The following is a 17,666-nucleotide window of genomic DNA, read 5'->3' as shown; positions in this document are numbered from 1 at the left end:
CTTCATAGCCCATAAAGGCAGATCCAGATGTGCATCCCACCTAGAGCTAATGTGCAAGTTACAATATAGGTGGTACTTAGTACCGACTAGACTAGCAACCATATATCCCAACACCTCGAAACTTTGCTGGAGTTGTTTAATAGAGGAGGGCACAATGCTCCACATCTGGTGGGCCTGCTCGGCCATCAGAGGATATTGGAAGGAAGTTGAGGGGGTGATACAAGGGGCACTGGGCACGAGAACCAGTCTGAGACCAGAAAACGCTCTACTCTTCATCTCAATTGACCCTTTCCCAAAAGCACATGCCGACCTAACATATCATATTTTGATTGCTGCAAACTTATTAATAGCCAGAGGGTGGAAACAACCACAGCCACCGGAGAGATCTAGCCTTCTCCAACAGATCTCCCTAAATCTAGCATATGAAACAAAGACCTGCCAGCGGTTACACCCTCCACACCACATAGTGGAAGCCAGGAACATATGGGAGGCGTATCTGAGGAAGGAGGAGGAGGGGGTAGTGTTAGAACAATAATAGTACTACCCCTAAGACCTAACTGCTCTGACGCAGAGAGACAATGACTCCAAACACCATGGTACAACAGCAAACATTGAGGTATACCAAGCTGAGGTTAAACAATCTACAGGGCATAACAGAACAAACACCCACATTGTACATAGTTAAATAGTTAGATAAGGAAATAGACCCGGTGACCACACACCGCGTGCTGACTAAGAAGGAGACATAGGGAGATGAGGGTCTTCCGACGTCTATTTCCCCCGTTCTTCTTCCCCTACCGTAGCCTGTCCCCAGGTTTCCCCCTTCCCATACCCCGGACCAAACCCAGGTTTAGGAGAGAAAGACAACCCTGTCACGGTACTAGAACGAAGGCACAAGGGCAGCGGAAGAACTCCCACGAGAATGAATAACTAGTTTGCTCTTGAATGTATAAGATGTGAATAAGATCGATGTACCTTAACCGCTTACCCTCCCTTTTTTCCTTTCTGTATCCCGAACAAGTTTTCTGATAAAATAAAAATTGTCAAATTGAAAAAAAAAAAAAAACTAACTGAACATTCCGAGATAAAATCAATTCCCCAGCACGTGATACAGGCAGCCCAATATTAACCCCTTAAGGACACATGACGGAAATATTCCGTCATGATTCCCTTTTTATTTCAGAAGTTGTGTCCTTAAAGGGTTAAGTCTGTGGTCAGCGCACTGGTGACACGTTATATTCTCACTGGAAGGCAGAGCACCAGCACGGAGAGGCTCGTTTTCACCTCTGTGCACATCCTACTGCCTTACTCCATAGCAGTAATTTTTTTTATTTAATCTAACTGGTTTTAGATATACTCCCAGTGGAAACAAACCGTATAATTAAATGCATGGCAGATTTCATTGGGAAATCTCTACTAAATAGTGATTGGGGCAGTGGAGTGTCCCATCATGGAGGTGGTGTTTTAAAGGACCACTCTAGTGCCAGGAAAGCATACTCGTTTTCCTGGCACTAGAGTGCCCTGAGGGTGCCCCCACCCTCAGGGACCCCCTCCCGCCCGGCTCTGGAAAGGGGAAAGGGGTAAAAACTTACCTTTTTCCAGCGCTGGGCGGAGAGATCTCCTCCTGCTCTCCTCCTCCGATCCTCCTCTTCTCCTCCCCGTCGGCTGAATGCGCACGCGCGGCAAGAGCTGCGCGCGCATTCAGCCGGTCACATAGGAAAGCATTCACAATGCTTTCCTATAGACGCTGGCGTGCTCTCACTGTGAAAATCACAGTGAGAAGCACGCAAGCGCCTCTAGCGGCTGTCAATGAGACAGCCACTAGAGGACATAGGGGGAAGGCTTAACCCATTCATAAACATAGCAGTTTCTCTGAAACTGCTATGTTTCTGAAAAAATGGGTTAACCCTAGAAGGACCTGGCACCCAGACCACTTCATTAAGCTGAAGTGGTCTGGGTGCCTAGAGTGGTCCTTTAAGGCTAGCGGTTTTTATTAAATAATAAGTAAAAAACGCTATATCTAATCTATTGCTAGTTTTAGCCAGGCCAACCTGTGGCCAATTGGCTCCACCTGGACTAGAAATTCCATCAACCCTCGACAGCACCTATGAGACGGTGCTGAAGGCACTGCATAAGAGAAGGACATTTAATGATCATACAAAACTCTACTAAAATTAGTAAAACAAGGGGGGCGGAGCTTGCCGGCTAACCTGCACGGACGCCATCTTCCTCAGCTCCCGGTCCGCCGCCCGCAATCCGGCGAATATCTCCCGACAGGGGGGACCATCTGCCCCAACAAACCGCACACCCGGACCCACAGTGAAGGGACGAACAGGCCGATGCCCTTCTTTCAAGCCCCCAAGCATCCTAGGCAGCGGCGCAAAACCACGGCCTACCACGCGGCACCAATCCTCAATCTAGAGGCCCTATTCGGCAGACAAGGGGATAGCGGTGACCACCAGGCATACCATCCGCCGGATACACTAAGCATGGGCCGCCGCACACCAAAGCCTACAACCACCCAAGGTAGGGACATTGGGGAAATGCTGACCAAACTGGGGCTGACCCCAGCACAACAACCAGACCCCCCTCCTAATATGGCCCCCGCCCCAGAAACAGAGGGAAGGGGGACCCCTAACATACAGAACCCTCAGGAAGATCCAGCCATAGCCCCTACCTCACTAGAGGACTCAGCCCCCACCACTAAAGGGGACTTAAAAGTGCTTTTGGCGGACATCCAAAAACTTTTGGCCGCTGACGTTGCCCTGATTAAAAGGGACATGCAACAGATCACAGACAGAGTCACTAATACTGAATTGGACGTGACACAAGTCCACAGCACCATAACCACCTTGCAAGACTCAGTCCAGCAGCTGCAAACAGAACAACATGTCCTAGCAGCACAATTAATGTCCCTGGAAGACAAACAGCGCCGCACGCACATTAAAATCCGCGGCATACCTAACACCATCACCACTGAAGAATTGCCGCACTACATGCGGCGCCTCCTGTCAGCGATCCTGACGCACACCGTGGCAAAAAGAATTACACTTGATGGTATATACCGTGTAACCAGCTCAGCCCGCATCTCACCTAGCACCTCCAGAGACGTTATCTTGAGATGCGCCACTACACATGATAAAATCCTAATAATGACTGCCATGAAAGGCAAAACGCCACTAGAATTTGAGAACACCCAACTCTTGTTTTTCCAAGACTTAACTAGGGCCACTCTAATCAGACGCAAATCTTTTGGTCCAGTGACTGCCGCCCTGCGCAAAGCCAACATACCGTACAGATGGGGTAACACCGGCTCCTTACTTGTCCATCACGCAGCGACCACCCACAATCTCACCTCTCCAATGGGGGCACCGGCATTCTTGTCAGCACTGGGACTTCACCTGGAACAACCACACACCGCAGAAGACGCCCAAATCGCCACATGGGAAACACCAGCCAGCACCTCAACCGACGAAAAACCAACGACCTCGGAACACCTGAGCCTGATGAACCGGCCCTGTCGCAACTACGACACTCCTGCTCATAACAGCCAGGTTGACAACCTGAACTCTTACACAACCATGGAAGGCTTATAGCCTTAGGTTACTTATTTTATTATTTAACTACTTTGTTGTTGTTATTTTATGCATATAGTAACGATACTCAGCTGTGATCTCCTTATGTGCCTTACGGGCATATCATCCCGCAGGCACCCCTTCCTCCTCATGTGAAGTGCATGCTCATATAATTTCCCTGTTGCTACATGTTTAATCCTGTTCATAAACTCTACCACTTAATACATGAGGCACCCAAGCACCCAACGATAACAAAAAGACCTACACAACAGACAAATTGATGGCGCCCACCTTAGACACATCCCTCCGTCCCCCCGCCACCCCCACGGTAAGGGGAAACAGTTAAGATGCCGCAGGTAGTACCCTGCAACATGGAGCCTCACCCACACCTGAGGAAACACAAACCAAAACGGGGGCCCGTGGACAGGTACCCACTGACATCTGTCGCCACAAGCCTGACCCAAACCAGTAACAAACATATATTTGCTCTTAGTCTACCAACTAAAGCTACACTTTGCACCAACAAGCATTCACAGACACCCAAACCTGGAGTATCCCAGGGAACCAACACATAACCCACCACACCTGTCAGAAATAGCACAACCCTAGGCGTGTTACCTAACCTGTCTAACTTTTAAAAATAAAAAGTGCTTAGTTTCACCTGTGTATTAATCACACAAAAATGTACAATGTTCTCACATGCTATGACACCGTATCTAGATGTATACTCAATGCTTGTCACAGTTGTCGTAACATGACAAGCTTTTATGTTATTAAGCTATGCACAACGAAAATAAAGAATAAAAAAAAAAAAAAAAAAAAAAATTAGTAAAACATAAAAAATGTACGTGTCTAGGACAGGATTCAAAGTGTTGACCTGCCTCGGTTAGCTGGGTCTTTGTAAGAAAATCCCTGATAATTCAACGAATAAACGCGGCTTTAATTTCTAGGTTCAACGTGTAAAATATTCCCCAATCTGTAAGTGTTTTTGCTTGTTCTCTGGCTCCCTGAATTCTCCTTCCCACACCTTCCCCCCAGCAATCTGCTACACAGGCAGCCATGGCTTGCTGGCAACGCTACATGAGTAACAAGCTCCCAGTGCACTATGGGTAAAGTCAAGCTCGCTGCCTCCAGTTCCAGCAGAATGAGAGCAGCGTGGATCTCTATGGTGGGTGTAGCAACAACAAAAAAATCCTCTGCATTACACCTCATCTGCATCACTTTCAACGCACTGACGGACTTACTGACAGGTAAGCAAACAACGTGGCTTATTGTGGCAGGAAAAACCCCTAAAAACAACTGCATGTTACACAGCAAATATTCTCAAACAATTATCTGAGATTTGTGTTTTGATAAGTATTTTGATTCCTATGTTCAGTGATGTCATGGACACACAAAGTACGTTGGGAAACGACCGTGTGCGCGGTCTATTTTTAAATATCAAGGCATTTTATCAATTTCTTTCAATTCTATGCTTTGAAAAAATCAGTTTGACTTACCAGCTTCCTGCTGAAAGACTATTCCATGTATCCACTACCCATCTCACAGCTAACCTTTACTAGGAGCAGAAAGCACGTCTAGACTATTTTAGCTCATTGGATGGTCCCAACACATTGGATTCCTCTCTCAGGATTATGCACAATGGGAATTTCAAATTGAGGGCAGAGTAGCAAAACGGAATGCGTAGCTAACAGAGACTGTCTACAGACCAGCTATTTTAACGTTAACTCTGAAACTCTCACTGTAGTGAATGTCCCGATATAACTGGTTTCTCAGCCTCCTGCCTCATTTAGAGGGAATTACCTGGTTCAGTTTCCAGTGGAACTCAGCCGGTTTGTAGCTTTTCTCTTCAGATGGCTCTTGGCGGAACAGAAAGCCCACCTTGCAGTTGTGGATGTAGAGTGAGGAATGGTGCCGGTTCATTTCTGCGAACAGACGAGTAGCAAACATTCAGAAACAACAAAAATCACAATTCATTCAAATTATTATTTATAAAGCACCAACAAATATTGTAGCGCTGTGCAATACGTGTTGTGTACATACAACAATACAGTAACATTTTGGACACTGTCAGAAAAATAACACAATGGGTATTTCTAAATACAAAAAACAAAGTGCTTTATTCACTCACTTTATTCACTGGGAATTGTGGAGAACAAAGTGGACATTTAAGACCATTAATAAATATATACACACACATGCTAGTTTGGCCCAATATGTGCAATTATTGTATTAATTCTGCACAATTTGCAGTTTAGTAAATAAAGCCCAGCTCTGAGTTTTAAAGAATGCAGGTATTATGTGAATATGGCCCAACGTCCATTAACACCAACACCAACAGAAAATACACTGGGATGTATTCCCTATACCAGGATCTGCAGAGAGCTGAGAAGGGAATTGAAAAAATAAGGTTAAAAAAAAAAAAAAAAGCAAATTTGACTAAATTCGCACAATTGCCAGTTTAGTGAATAAACCCTTTTATTTGCATTTCCCTTTGTTTAACTGATGACTAGGTTACTGCATGTTTACCAGGAATCTGTTGGCTACATTCACTTTACTGCAATCGCATTGACCCTGGCCTGGAATGGAGAAGGGGAGGATGAGCCAAATACCCTCTCTCAGCCTCTTTCAAAGAATGATGTCGAGATCGCGTTTCGCTTCTCAGTTCCATTCTCAGATTCCCTGCTAATGGAAGCATTGATCGCTGCGGCTAAATATTTTCATCTAATAGTTTGCCGATTGTTGTTACATGGAAGCACCTCACACCCCATCATTTGTGCGGATCTGTCATTTATGCCGAGGAGTCATGTATGAACCTTTTGTGCCTTTAGTCTATTATTTTACATTAATATTTATTTCTTTGCAATTTACACATTACATTGTAAGAACAGAGCATGCAAATTAATCTAACCCCTATGGTGTTGTGCACATCCAGTAGCAGGAGGATGATCTGGAGCACCACTGCTTAATATTAGGCACTATGCTAAATTTCTATGAGGGAGCCTGTATCCCTCCTGATCACGGCAGGTACAGCTCTTCTAAAGAAAATGCACAGAAGCAGCAATAACTACTGCTGAGAGCTATACTATATATCCCACAATCCTCCTCTAAACAATATTATCTCCAATGCTTTGTCAAGAATAGACGGCTTGAATATGCTCAGAATCAAAACGGTATTTCCCACCTACAAAGTACACACCAAAATCTGCAAAAACACAATCTTTAAAGCGGTAAACCCAATTTCAATATTTATTTGCACTTCTTGCATTATAAACTGGGGTCAATAGCCGAATGTGTACATTTAATGTACACCTTTTAAGAGGGGTGCGTTGCTCTCTACTAAGGATGGTTATTTTTATTCACTAAATTAGACTCACCGAGTCCCTCATACGTAAATACAAAGACTAACATTGCAATTAGTGGCAATGATTGTTACTCCCCATATGGCATCAAAAGGGTTAAAGAATGACAATTAATGCACAAGGTCACAGGATGAGCTAAGAATCCATTATGGGAATTGGAATATGAATCCACACAATTAAGTTCTGCTGGCAGCGTTAACGTCATCAGGATAATCTATAGGTTACAATAGCCGAGTGCTCAGGGATAGAACATGACAAATAAAAATCTATAGAAGGCCTCGTCAATATTTATACATTACAAATGAATGCAAATCTACATAAAAATAGGAGAAATAAGCAAATTAACACTGGCACACTGTGATAACAGACAGGCAAGAAAATCAATAGCTTGTGGAAAAAAATGGTGTCATTTATGCTTTTGTGACAGAATAATTCAGTTTTATACAAAAGTAATTTACTCCAATGGACAATTCATTACCACGAAGCCTAGTATCGCGGTGTAACAAAGGGGTCTGGGCAAGATCTGAATGCCTCTCATGATTATTCATGCTCATGATCAGAGTTAAATCTTACCAGAAATATCCTAAGACAGGAACTCACAGTTTATACACTGAATTCCCAACATCCACAGCTATAGAATCTGCAAGTCCATTTGTCTTTCAGAAAACCATAGATAAATATGTAGAGGAGAGGGTACCTGTCTTGTCTGAATTACACAAAACGGTTTCCTTGTCTCTGCCACCAGGTCCGTGCCGCATCCAGACTGAAATCACAAACGGTTCTTTAAGGTCAACAGTGACAACACCATCGGGGATCTTAACCGCCTGCGTGCCATTAAATTCAAACACTTGGTCGCTGTCATGTCCGTTATCGGTAGGAAGGCCTATGGTCCAGTTGGTGGCGCTGCTGGGTGGGGGGAGTAGCTCTGCGGTGTCTGAAGAGGCTCCTGCATAGATCAGGAAATAGGTTTTCATTGCAGACAGACAATAAGGAGGTCACCAGCAAGGAACATATCCTTAGAACAATCAGAACAAGGCACTTACCACACAACCTGTGGATGGATTTCTCAGAGTACGTATCTCGGTCGCACCCTTTGCCGATGTGACTAGTTTCGAGTTGCACATTGGCTTGGATTGATGTAATTGGCTCGTCACAGGTTTCCAGATGAATACCAGGGAAGAGAGCTAAAGATCCGGTACCTGGTTCATACTCTATTCTTTTACTCCAACCTACACAAAAATAAAGCAATTAAACCAACAATACACAGACAGCGAGAACAGAAGTCTGCTGCTGCCACTGGCACGAGCCAAAAAATGCAAGGAAAACGTCTCACCTTGCCAGCTGGCTTTACACGTAGGCTTAATGCTGATTTTAACCAGTATGTCTTCCGCTGCCCTTTTTTTCCCGCAGTCATACGCGGTCACTGTAAGTTTATACTGACGCTCCTTTCCGTAGTTCAGTTTTTCAGTATTTTTTATGAAACCTGAAAGTTATAAAATCAGAGTTAGATACAGCGTTGTGTGGACGGAGGTCTGCTCCTGCCAGTAAATAGATTAAATGTTAGACTTTCTGCACATCAAGGTTCATGCTCTGGGATGGATCTTTGTAGAAATCCCATCACTTTAAACAATCCGAGTGCACAAAGCATTCCGAGTGTGCACATCTACACAGCGTGTGCACCTGGACTTCTTACATCTGCCACCTGTATAATAACTGCATTGATACGTAAAATAAAATATCGTACATTTTGTAGATCTATTTTCTAGGAATGACAAGTTGTGCTCTACAAAGCTAAACCATTGTTTATTTGTATGTTGAGCAGTTCGAAACACAATTACATTAAAATTCACATTAGACATAGCACTGAGAACGATACCCAGAGATTTGGGATGGGGATAAACCATAGATATCATTTTCCAGAACACAAGCCAAAACGCTGCTTTAAAAAAAAAAAAAAAAAAAAAGATAGAAATCTGCCCAAATCAAGGAGGGGTGAACAAAAATGTATAAACAAACCTAGCAAAAATTGCTAAGAAAATCTGGCATACTAGTAATAAGTACAGATTTAGGTTCCTTGAATAAGGAAGAGCCAAATAAAATATTTGCCAAAAGGCTTAACAGTGATCTATCAATATGTAAATGCAGCGCAAGGAACAGTCTGTAACGAGTTATACTATCAGGAGTCTTTCAGACTTTTAATTGCAAATAATGTAGCTTTAACTAGAACACATGGACCAGCTCGGACCATTATCCCAGACTTGAGAATCTTACCATCTTTGTTAATCGTGAAGGGCACATCAGGTGTTATAATCTCGTAGCTGCAAATCTGGCTGAACTGAGGGGAGCAGTCCGCATCCACAGCTTCGATCTTTAAAATGCTGTCGTATTTCTTCCCTTCAATAACGGTGGCTTTGTAGGACTTCTCTTTAAAGACTGGCGCGTACTCATTTACGTCATTCACCTGGATGTGTACCGTGGCCCTGCAGCAAATCAATAATACTCTTTACCACTAGAGCATGACAGACCAGCTGCACAGATCTCTAATACATGCTCTGCGCAAGTGGAACTATGCCTCCCATAATGCAGAGAATCATGGTGGCCACCTTATAAATTTGTGCGATATATTTCTGTACAAAACAGAATGACAAACACCAACATTAAAGCAGGCTTGCACAACCTGCGCCCCCAGATCTTTTGAACTACAACTCAAATGATTCCCTGGCGGTTTCATCAAAACATCTGGGAGCGTCACAGGTTGCTTAGGCCTGCAATAAAGGAACCCTCCAAATGTATCTTGTAAACCGGTCACTTTTATAAAACACCTTATCAGCGGTCAGACACCTGGGCCGGTTACTGCCTCGCTGGCTTTGGCCTATGTTTCAAGGCGGTAGTGAACACTGTGCCATCTTGGCACTTGCCATTCATACACTTCTCAGTGAATACATTTAATTTGTTTTAAAAAATTACAAAAATAAAACAAACGAATGACCTATTCCATGAGTTAAGTCTCTCAGAGAAATAGGGGTGTCCTAGTTCTTGGTTTTCAGAGCAGGAACATCAGACTAACTGCACACGTGTCAAATCTAGCTCCGGTTTCTCAGTCTGCCTGTCCTGTTTACACTCCATATAGGTTTCTATGATGTTTTTGTGCTGGAAAAGCAAATAGGATCCTCACTGAACCGAGAATATTACACCAGCTAATTGTGTTGCACGCAGAAAGGACATACTGTGCCGTTATTGTACGCAGTTTAACATGTCAGCCGAGTCTGCTGTATAGTTATAGTAACGTCTCTTAAAGTCATTAAATAACTACCATTAGAGATTATACAGAAATATATAGGTGAGCAGTGGGAACTGTGAAACAAAGCAAATCTGGTTTTAGCTATCTGGTAGTTAGCCATAAACCGTAGCAAGTTAAACCATATTCAAGGAATGAAGGCTGTTTTAGCAGCAACACGCTGTTGGAAGCAGGTATACAGATATTTAGAGAAGCATAGAGCACCTGAATAGAAGGTAAATTGAACTTTTACAGCAAGTATCCAGAAAAAGGTTAAAGGAACACTATAGTCACCAGAACCACTACAGCTCAACGCACATACAGCTCAACGTACATACAGCTCAACGTACATACAGCTCAACGCACATACAGCTCAACGCACATACAGCTCAACGCACATACAGCTCAACGTACATACAGCTCAACGTACATACAGCTCAACGCACATACAGCTCAGCGTACAAATCCTGCCTAAGCCCTACAGTAAAGGAAAAGATTGTACAGCAAATGCTGATGCCAATCATTGATTATGGGGATGTAGTATATGCATCTGCACCGCAATCCCACATTAATAAACTCAACACATTGTATAACTCGTTCTGCCAATTTGTGCTACAATGTAATTACAGGACCCACCATTGAGACATGCTAAAAGAACTAAACTGGCTGTCGCTGGAAACCAGACGTACCCTTCATCTTTCCAGCCTTGAGTTTAAAACACTCATTTTCCTGGCACTACAGGGTCTCCCAACGGGCTCTAGGTGGTGGAAGGGGTTAATCCCTTACCCCTTTTCCCCCCGCCGGGCTCCCTCGGCGCAGGGGAACTCTCCTCCTTTTTTTTGCCGTCATTTGCTGAATGCGCATGCGCGGCAAGAGGCGCGCGCGCATTCAGCCAGTCCATAGGAAAGCATTCTCAATGCTTTCCTATGGACGCTGGCGTCTTCTCACTGAAAATCACAGTGAGAAGCGTGGAAGCACCTCTAGCGGCGGTCAATGAGAGCCACAGGCTGGATTAACCCATAAGTAAACATAGCAGTTTCTCTGAAACTGCAATGTTTACAGCAAAAGGGGTTAAACCTAGGTGGACCTGGCATCAGACCACTTCATTAAGCTGAAGTGGTCTGGGTGCCTATAGTGGTCCTTTAAGAGCTTTTCTGGGAAGCTCTCACCCTACCTGAGCAGAATGCTCTCCCCGGCTGTTCCCACCTCCTATAACCTCCGATCCAGTACCAGCACTTTATTTAGTCTACCTCAATACAGAAAGAAATCAGCCTGATCCTCATTTTCCTACAGAGCGCCCCAATTATGGAACGACCTCCCGCACACTTTCAGATCTTCCCTAAGCCTAAAGTCCTTTAAGAGATCCCTCTCTACATACCTCAAAACAGAATGCACCTGCAATCATGGTGGATTATATATTTCCTACCGGTTCTATGTTCCATTTTGTATATGTTGTGTATTAATATTGTTTTTGTATTTTAGTGTACCCTAATGTAACAATACAATGATTTGTGGACTCAGGACATACTTGAAAATGAGAGAAATCTCAATGTATCCATCCTGGTAAAATATTTTATAAATAAATAATAATAAAAAAAAAAATCATCTACACAGCCCCTTTAGGACTATATTATCAGGCATATATGATTGCATTTCAGACACTAAAGTGTTCCTTTAAGAGACTGAATGCTTTAGATTCTGAAAGTCGAGCCGACAGTCTTGCAATCTCAGGACCAGATGTTCCTACCGAGTGGGAGATATTGATATTGTATCAAACACCAATAATTTACAGAGTCCCGCTGGAAACATATTCAGAGATTTCTGTTCGCTTGCTCTTTGATTACCTTTAGTATCAAAGTATAATTCAGCCATATACATACATCTCGAGTCGGACAGGGTTTTAAAATGGACAGCTATGCTATGGTCTTCCCCGCTTCACTCTCTGCACAGTAGTAGGGAAGAACAGAGAGGCTGTGTGTTTTCAAACACTGTCTGACCCAAGGTGTATGAATATGGCTGATGGATCCGGTCATATAGCAGAGGTAGAGAGGAGTTTTTTCTCTCTCTCTTACGTCTAGTAAAAATAGAAACAAATAGTTCTCACCTTCTGCAATGAGCAGGTTGAGATACTATTATGGAATCTAAAGAAACATTTCCTTTTGGCTGCAAAGCCCAGAATATGGGTCAATAGTGGTGCTGTCAGTGGTGCCTGGTAACTACACTCAGTCAAATGGGAGTCTTAGGTTTTAGATCATTTTAAAGCAAAATTTTAAAAAAAACAATCAAAGATCTTCAAAACTAACATGTTTAATGTAAACTATTACAAGCAATACAGGTAATGTGTCTGCAAATAACGGACCTCTAGCTTTTAGCCATAAAATACTGACACGACCTACTGCTGCCCAAACCCACCAAGAGCTTCAGGTCCATTATGGCTCCCGTGATACAGTTGGTTTGTGAGCTTCATCAGTTACTTGTTCCCCAGGTGAATAGAACAGGAAAAGGCAAGAGGGGAAGACTCTTCACTGTGGATATGAGGTACACTCAAGAGTTGCTAAGTTCACAAAAATCCTGCCATTATTGACTTGCAAACAGTTTTTTTTAATTTTTAAGAGTAAAAACGGCTATTAAAGCCCTTAATATAGAACACCAGAGACACGTTTAGCAAGACAATACAAGCAAGATCACGATAGTTAATAGCGAAGAACCGATACGCAGTGGAGACTGACTCCAACACCAAAAATGTATCTCTTACTTGTGAGATCTTTTCGTGTTCGAGGCATCCGGTCCTTTCCCGCAGTCATAGGCCTGAATGGTGAACGTGTAGTCCTTCTGTAACTCACAGTCCAACTTTTCCGTAGAGCGTATCACGCCTTCGCCAGTGGATTTGTCTAGCACCACCGCCTCAAATGGGACATCCTGGTCGTGAATCTTAAATCCACAGATTTCACCTGAAGGTTTTCACAAGTAAATGAAAATGAAAAATTACAGTGCAGAACACGCTCGATCTTAACCCTTTCACTGACAGAAGCCATCACTGCTTATTCTGGCAGAAAAGGGTTAATTGTTCCAACTCAAAATAGGTTTTAAAAACACAGAAATATACACAACCAAAAATAATATAAAATAATAATTGTAAAGAAACATACATGGACTATTTAGCAGCCAGGGGTGTGAGAGACTGTGGGGCAAGGCAAAAAGCACTGTGTTCTAATTAATGGTGTATGGGAGGTGGGTGACGTTCAGAATATATTAACATAAAAGCAGAGGTCTGCCTGTCAAGCAACTCCAAATTATCTTGCATCCATACATGCAGGTATTACAAATAGTAAAAAGAAACTTAGACAGGCATTTCACAGGAGTACTTAAAGAGTATTAAAAATAAAAACAGAAAAGTATCTATATAAAAACAAACAAAAAAAGAAAGCCAAATAAAAACAAACAATGAGGAGGAAAAAAAACTAAAATAAAATAATAAAACGCATGCAGCAAAGGCCGTTGGTATATATAAATTAGGAAAATAGAGATTTGCCAAGCAACTAGGCAAGGTCAGCACTATTAACAGAAATTAAAAAAAAAAATCTGATGGGGAGGAAAAATAATAATAAAAAGAAAAAAAAAAAGAAAAAAAACACATGAAGTCTTCCTGTGCAATGAACCTGGCTAAAATTAGGGAATCAAATGCAAAAAAATTCTGGGTCACATAGAAATATCAATAGTTGAGACATCCAATTCAATAGCGAAATGTCCTGAAAGCCGTACATCAGACCTGACAGACGTGTACAGTGTAGACAGTAAAGATCGCTTGCAGCTCCCCTACACCAAGAATAGCCCTTTGCTGAGGATTATGAGATATGAGGTCTAACAGTTACAGGGAGCAGGTTAGCTGTTCCTCAATATACTTTGCTAACATGTGTTCAGCACAGTTATTGCTATTTACTAAATAAAGAATGCTTACATTTCAAAGATGCCCGGATCAGTTGACTATGGCACCCAAGATTACAGGACCAGGTTTAATTGCCTCGACTTCAATGCAGGACTATATGTTAACCCTGTGAAAGTTTACAAATCCTGCTGGCTGGATCGAATGCACACGATGACAACTCGATTCCTGCATTCCATCAAGGCTCCTACATTTTACTAAACAATCTGCCAAGCTTGGATAAAACCAGGTATTTATAAGCTGTCAAACGAAGATAAAATCAACTTTTCCTTCTGTAAGCCTCAGCCCAGAACTGGGTAAATGAATAGGATGATATACGCAAACTAGAAGCAAGCAGGGCATCGACAAATGAAAATAGGGGAGAATTAACAGATGGAACGCCCTGATCTGGGCCCAGCCACTCAGCCGGTTATAAAGAGTGGTACGGCCCAGCCACTCAGCTGGTTATAAAGAGTGGTACGGCCCAGCCACTCAGCTGGTTATAAAGAGTGGTACGGCCCAGCCACTCAGCTGGTTATAAAGAGTGGTACGGCCCAGCCACTCAGCTGGTTATAAAGAGTGGTACGGCCCAGCCACTCAGCCGGTTATAAAGAGTGGTACGGCCCAGCCACTCAGCCAGTTATAAAGAGTGGTACGGCCCAGCCACTCAGCTGGTTATAAAGAGTGGTACGGCCCAGCCACTCAGCTGGTTATAAAGAGTGGTACGGCCCAGCCACTCAGCTGGTTATAAAGAGTGGTACGGCCCAGCCACTCAGCTGGTTATAAAGAGTGGTACGGCCCAGCCACTCAGCCGGTTATAAAGAGTGGTACGGCCCAGCCACTCAGCTGGTTATAAAGAGTGGTATGGCCCAGCTGGTTCACAAAATTTGATTTTGTATATTATGAGGCCTCCGCAGTAGTGTAGTTAACACCATATTCTTTGCTTAGAAGGCTGCAACCCATTTTACAATAAACTGCTTTTATATGTGGGGTTCTTGTCCACAATGTCCTAATCACGGCCCATATGGAACACTGAAGCACTAAACGCACCCTGGCTCCCATTCAATAATTTGCCATTACTGTGCACTGAACACTGCTCTATTTACCAAGAGCATGCGGCTCATGCCAATGTACCTACTGAAATGGATGTCTTACCACCAGATATTTCTACCAAAAGGGGTTGTCACATAGCAAGTCAATTTTCACTTAGAAATATAAAATTAAAATATATAAACAAACCAAGAAAGAAATAAAAAGGGATCAGAGCAGTACATGATCTTCTGTTTAACCTCTTCAGAGCCCTTATACAAGCAGACTGAAGGAGTTAAGTGCTGATTCCCCATTTTCAGAACCAAAAAAAAAAAAAATGTTAGTGGGTTAATAAAGTCATAAGAGGAGAAAGAACCCTTTATCACCTTCTTTGGTGACTGTCACCTCAAAACTCTCTAAAGGGAGAAAAGACAAACCTGTGTCAGTAAATACAAGAGAGACGAATACAGACAGACAGTAGGAAATCAGTTCAGGTTAGAGCAGTCCACAATCCCCCATTCCATCCCTGCGGCCGTAACGCTGTCACCAGACACGAGGGGGCACTATATAGAGGGACCTTAGATGCATAGTGATGTAGTGTATCAGTGTCTCAATATCCAAACAGTCCCAGAAAGGAAGCAGCGTTTACTCCACCATGCTTTAAGGACCTTCCGCATTTCATGAAACTGAACAACGTAAATAAACTCATTTTGGCTGCTAAATAAGTAAAGATATACACAGGTAGGTTGCTGTACTGTAATGGAAGTATGGGAAAAACTGTCTCATTCAGCCAAATAAAAGTGGGTTTGATCTTTTAATTATTAGTGTGGTTTCACCTTATATTCCGGAAAATACAGAATTCTCACAAATTAATGGAGAACATAACTTTTCAGGATTTTTACCAATTTACTTACGCCTTAGATTTAATAAATATGTGTTTGTAAGGTCTGACAAGTAACATGCAGGAATGCACGCAGTTATACTTACCCCTATGCCTGAACGCAGAGCCTCCATCATGGCTGCCCGTCACTCATTGTGATAAGCCCTGTCCTTTTCAGTCATTGAACAGAAGTGTTGAGGAAAAGGACAGGGCTTATCACAATGATTGACAGGCAGCCATGATGGAGGCTTTGGCTTATTTATTGTATAGTGGTTTAAAAAAAATGCATGAAATTTGGAGAAAAAGCACGACTGACTTGGCACTCCATGGAAGATTTAGATACATAGCATGGTTGTACTTAACCCTGAGGGTCAAGGGCACAACAGGACCGCCACAATCCTAACTTGTCCTAAAGGAGTTAAAAAGCTGGAGTACCAATGGCTGGATGATGTTAACCCCATTCATATTGACCTTGGCCAACCCTCCTCCCCTTCCCCACTAAGCAAACCCCACCATCACTAATCTGTATGTCAGGTCACTACAACCCACAAGCAATCACACAGCTGCTCTTAAAAAGTACAGGAGATTTAACCCAAGAGGAACTACATGGCAATTTGCAGCTAAAACACTACTTTTAACTAAAGGAATCATGTTCCATTCCACAATATTATTTATTAAAAAAAATTTAATAAAAAGACCAGTTTGCTATAAAAAAAAAAAAAAAAAAAATGATTTGGAGATGTTTAATTTGCCCTGGGAAAAGAGAAACGGTTACACCAGTTATTTTTAACACCGTACTTCAGACAACTGGAAAAAAAAAAAGAAAAAAAAGTCTGAACGAATTACAATAAATTTGGACAGTCATTTGAGCTGCATTTTCGCAGCAAATATAATTCTTTGAATTCATCATTTAGCTAGTACTCTGAATGCCAGCCCCCACTATACAGTGGGACCTCGGTTTACAAATTTAATGTGTTCTCCGGGACGTTTCTTATTGTGAAAAAATTGTAAACTGAAACGTGGTTTCCCATAGGAATGCATTAAAAAACAATCCGTTCTGGAGGTCAGGAAAGTCAAAATGAGCTGGCATGGAAACCAACCCACAATGCAGAACACACAGTAAAAGGCACGCAAACAACGAAGCTCAGCTCACTACCTTTCCACAGCTTGAGAAATGCACCAAAAAGTCCCAAAACAACTGCAAACAATTTCCAGAATGGCTCCAAAACTCGATGCAAAAGCCGCTCCAACACCTCCACCCTCGACGCCACGTGCTACCCTCAGGCTCCAACATGCAGGGGGCGGCGCTATAAACCTCCCAGGTGCAATGCATCCTGGGGAAACTTGCTTTGTATTGCGAAAATAATTTGTAAACAGAGGCATTATTTTCAATGGATTTTTATTTGTAAACCGAAAATGACGTTAACCGAGGCGTTTGTAAACCGAGGTCCCACTGTATTTGTCCAGCTGTCCACACAAAGGTAGCTGGCCTTAGCCCTGTTTATGCTACCTCCTCTCCCCCCAATCATACATGGTTGCACATCCTGGAAGTGGGAAGGTAAGCAAATTATATATAAATAAAAAAAAAAATCATAGGCATAATGTTTAAAAAGGAAATCGA

The 17,666-nt window shown here is 42.7% G+C and overlaps 1 protein-coding gene across 4 annotated transcripts in view; it reads right to left on the bottom strand.

The window, feature by feature from the left end:
* Nucleotides 1-17,666, bottom strand: part of CLSTN1 (calsyntenin 1) — a 93,464-nt gene that overhangs the window by 29,155 nt on the left and 46,643 nt on the right. For 2 of the 4 annotated variants that reach the window (XM_063436303.1, XM_063436305.1), the window contains exons 3-9: nucleotides 15,552-15,581; nucleotides 12,970-13,165; nucleotides 9,209-9,417; nucleotides 8,271-8,420; nucleotides 7,981-8,166; nucleotides 7,635-7,883; nucleotides 5,379-5,500 (exon numbers count right to left, since the gene is read on the bottom strand). In XM_063436303.1, the coding sequence (XP_063292373.1) occupies nucleotides 5,379-5,500; nucleotides 7,635-7,883; nucleotides 7,981-8,166; nucleotides 8,271-8,420; nucleotides 9,209-9,417; nucleotides 12,970-13,165; nucleotides 15,552-15,581 (1,142 nt within the window). The remainder of the gene's footprint in view (nucleotides 1-5,378; nucleotides 5,501-7,634; nucleotides 7,884-7,980; nucleotides 8,167-8,270; nucleotides 8,421-9,208; nucleotides 9,418-12,969; nucleotides 13,166-15,551; nucleotides 15,582-17,666) is intronic. The other 2 variants (XM_063436304.1, XM_063436306.1) reach the window with 1 other exon arrangement.

This window comes from Pelobates fuscus, chromosome 11 (assembly GCF_036172605.1).
Source record: "Pelobates fuscus isolate aPelFus1 chromosome 11, aPelFus1.pri, whole genome shotgun sequence".
In the NCBI taxonomy this organism is placed as follows: domain Eukaryota; kingdom Metazoa; phylum Chordata; class Amphibia; order Anura; family Pelobatidae; genus Pelobates; species Pelobates fuscus.
The sequence above is the reverse complement of the archived record's forward strand: the minus strand, read 5'-3'. Positions and strand labels throughout refer to the sequence as shown.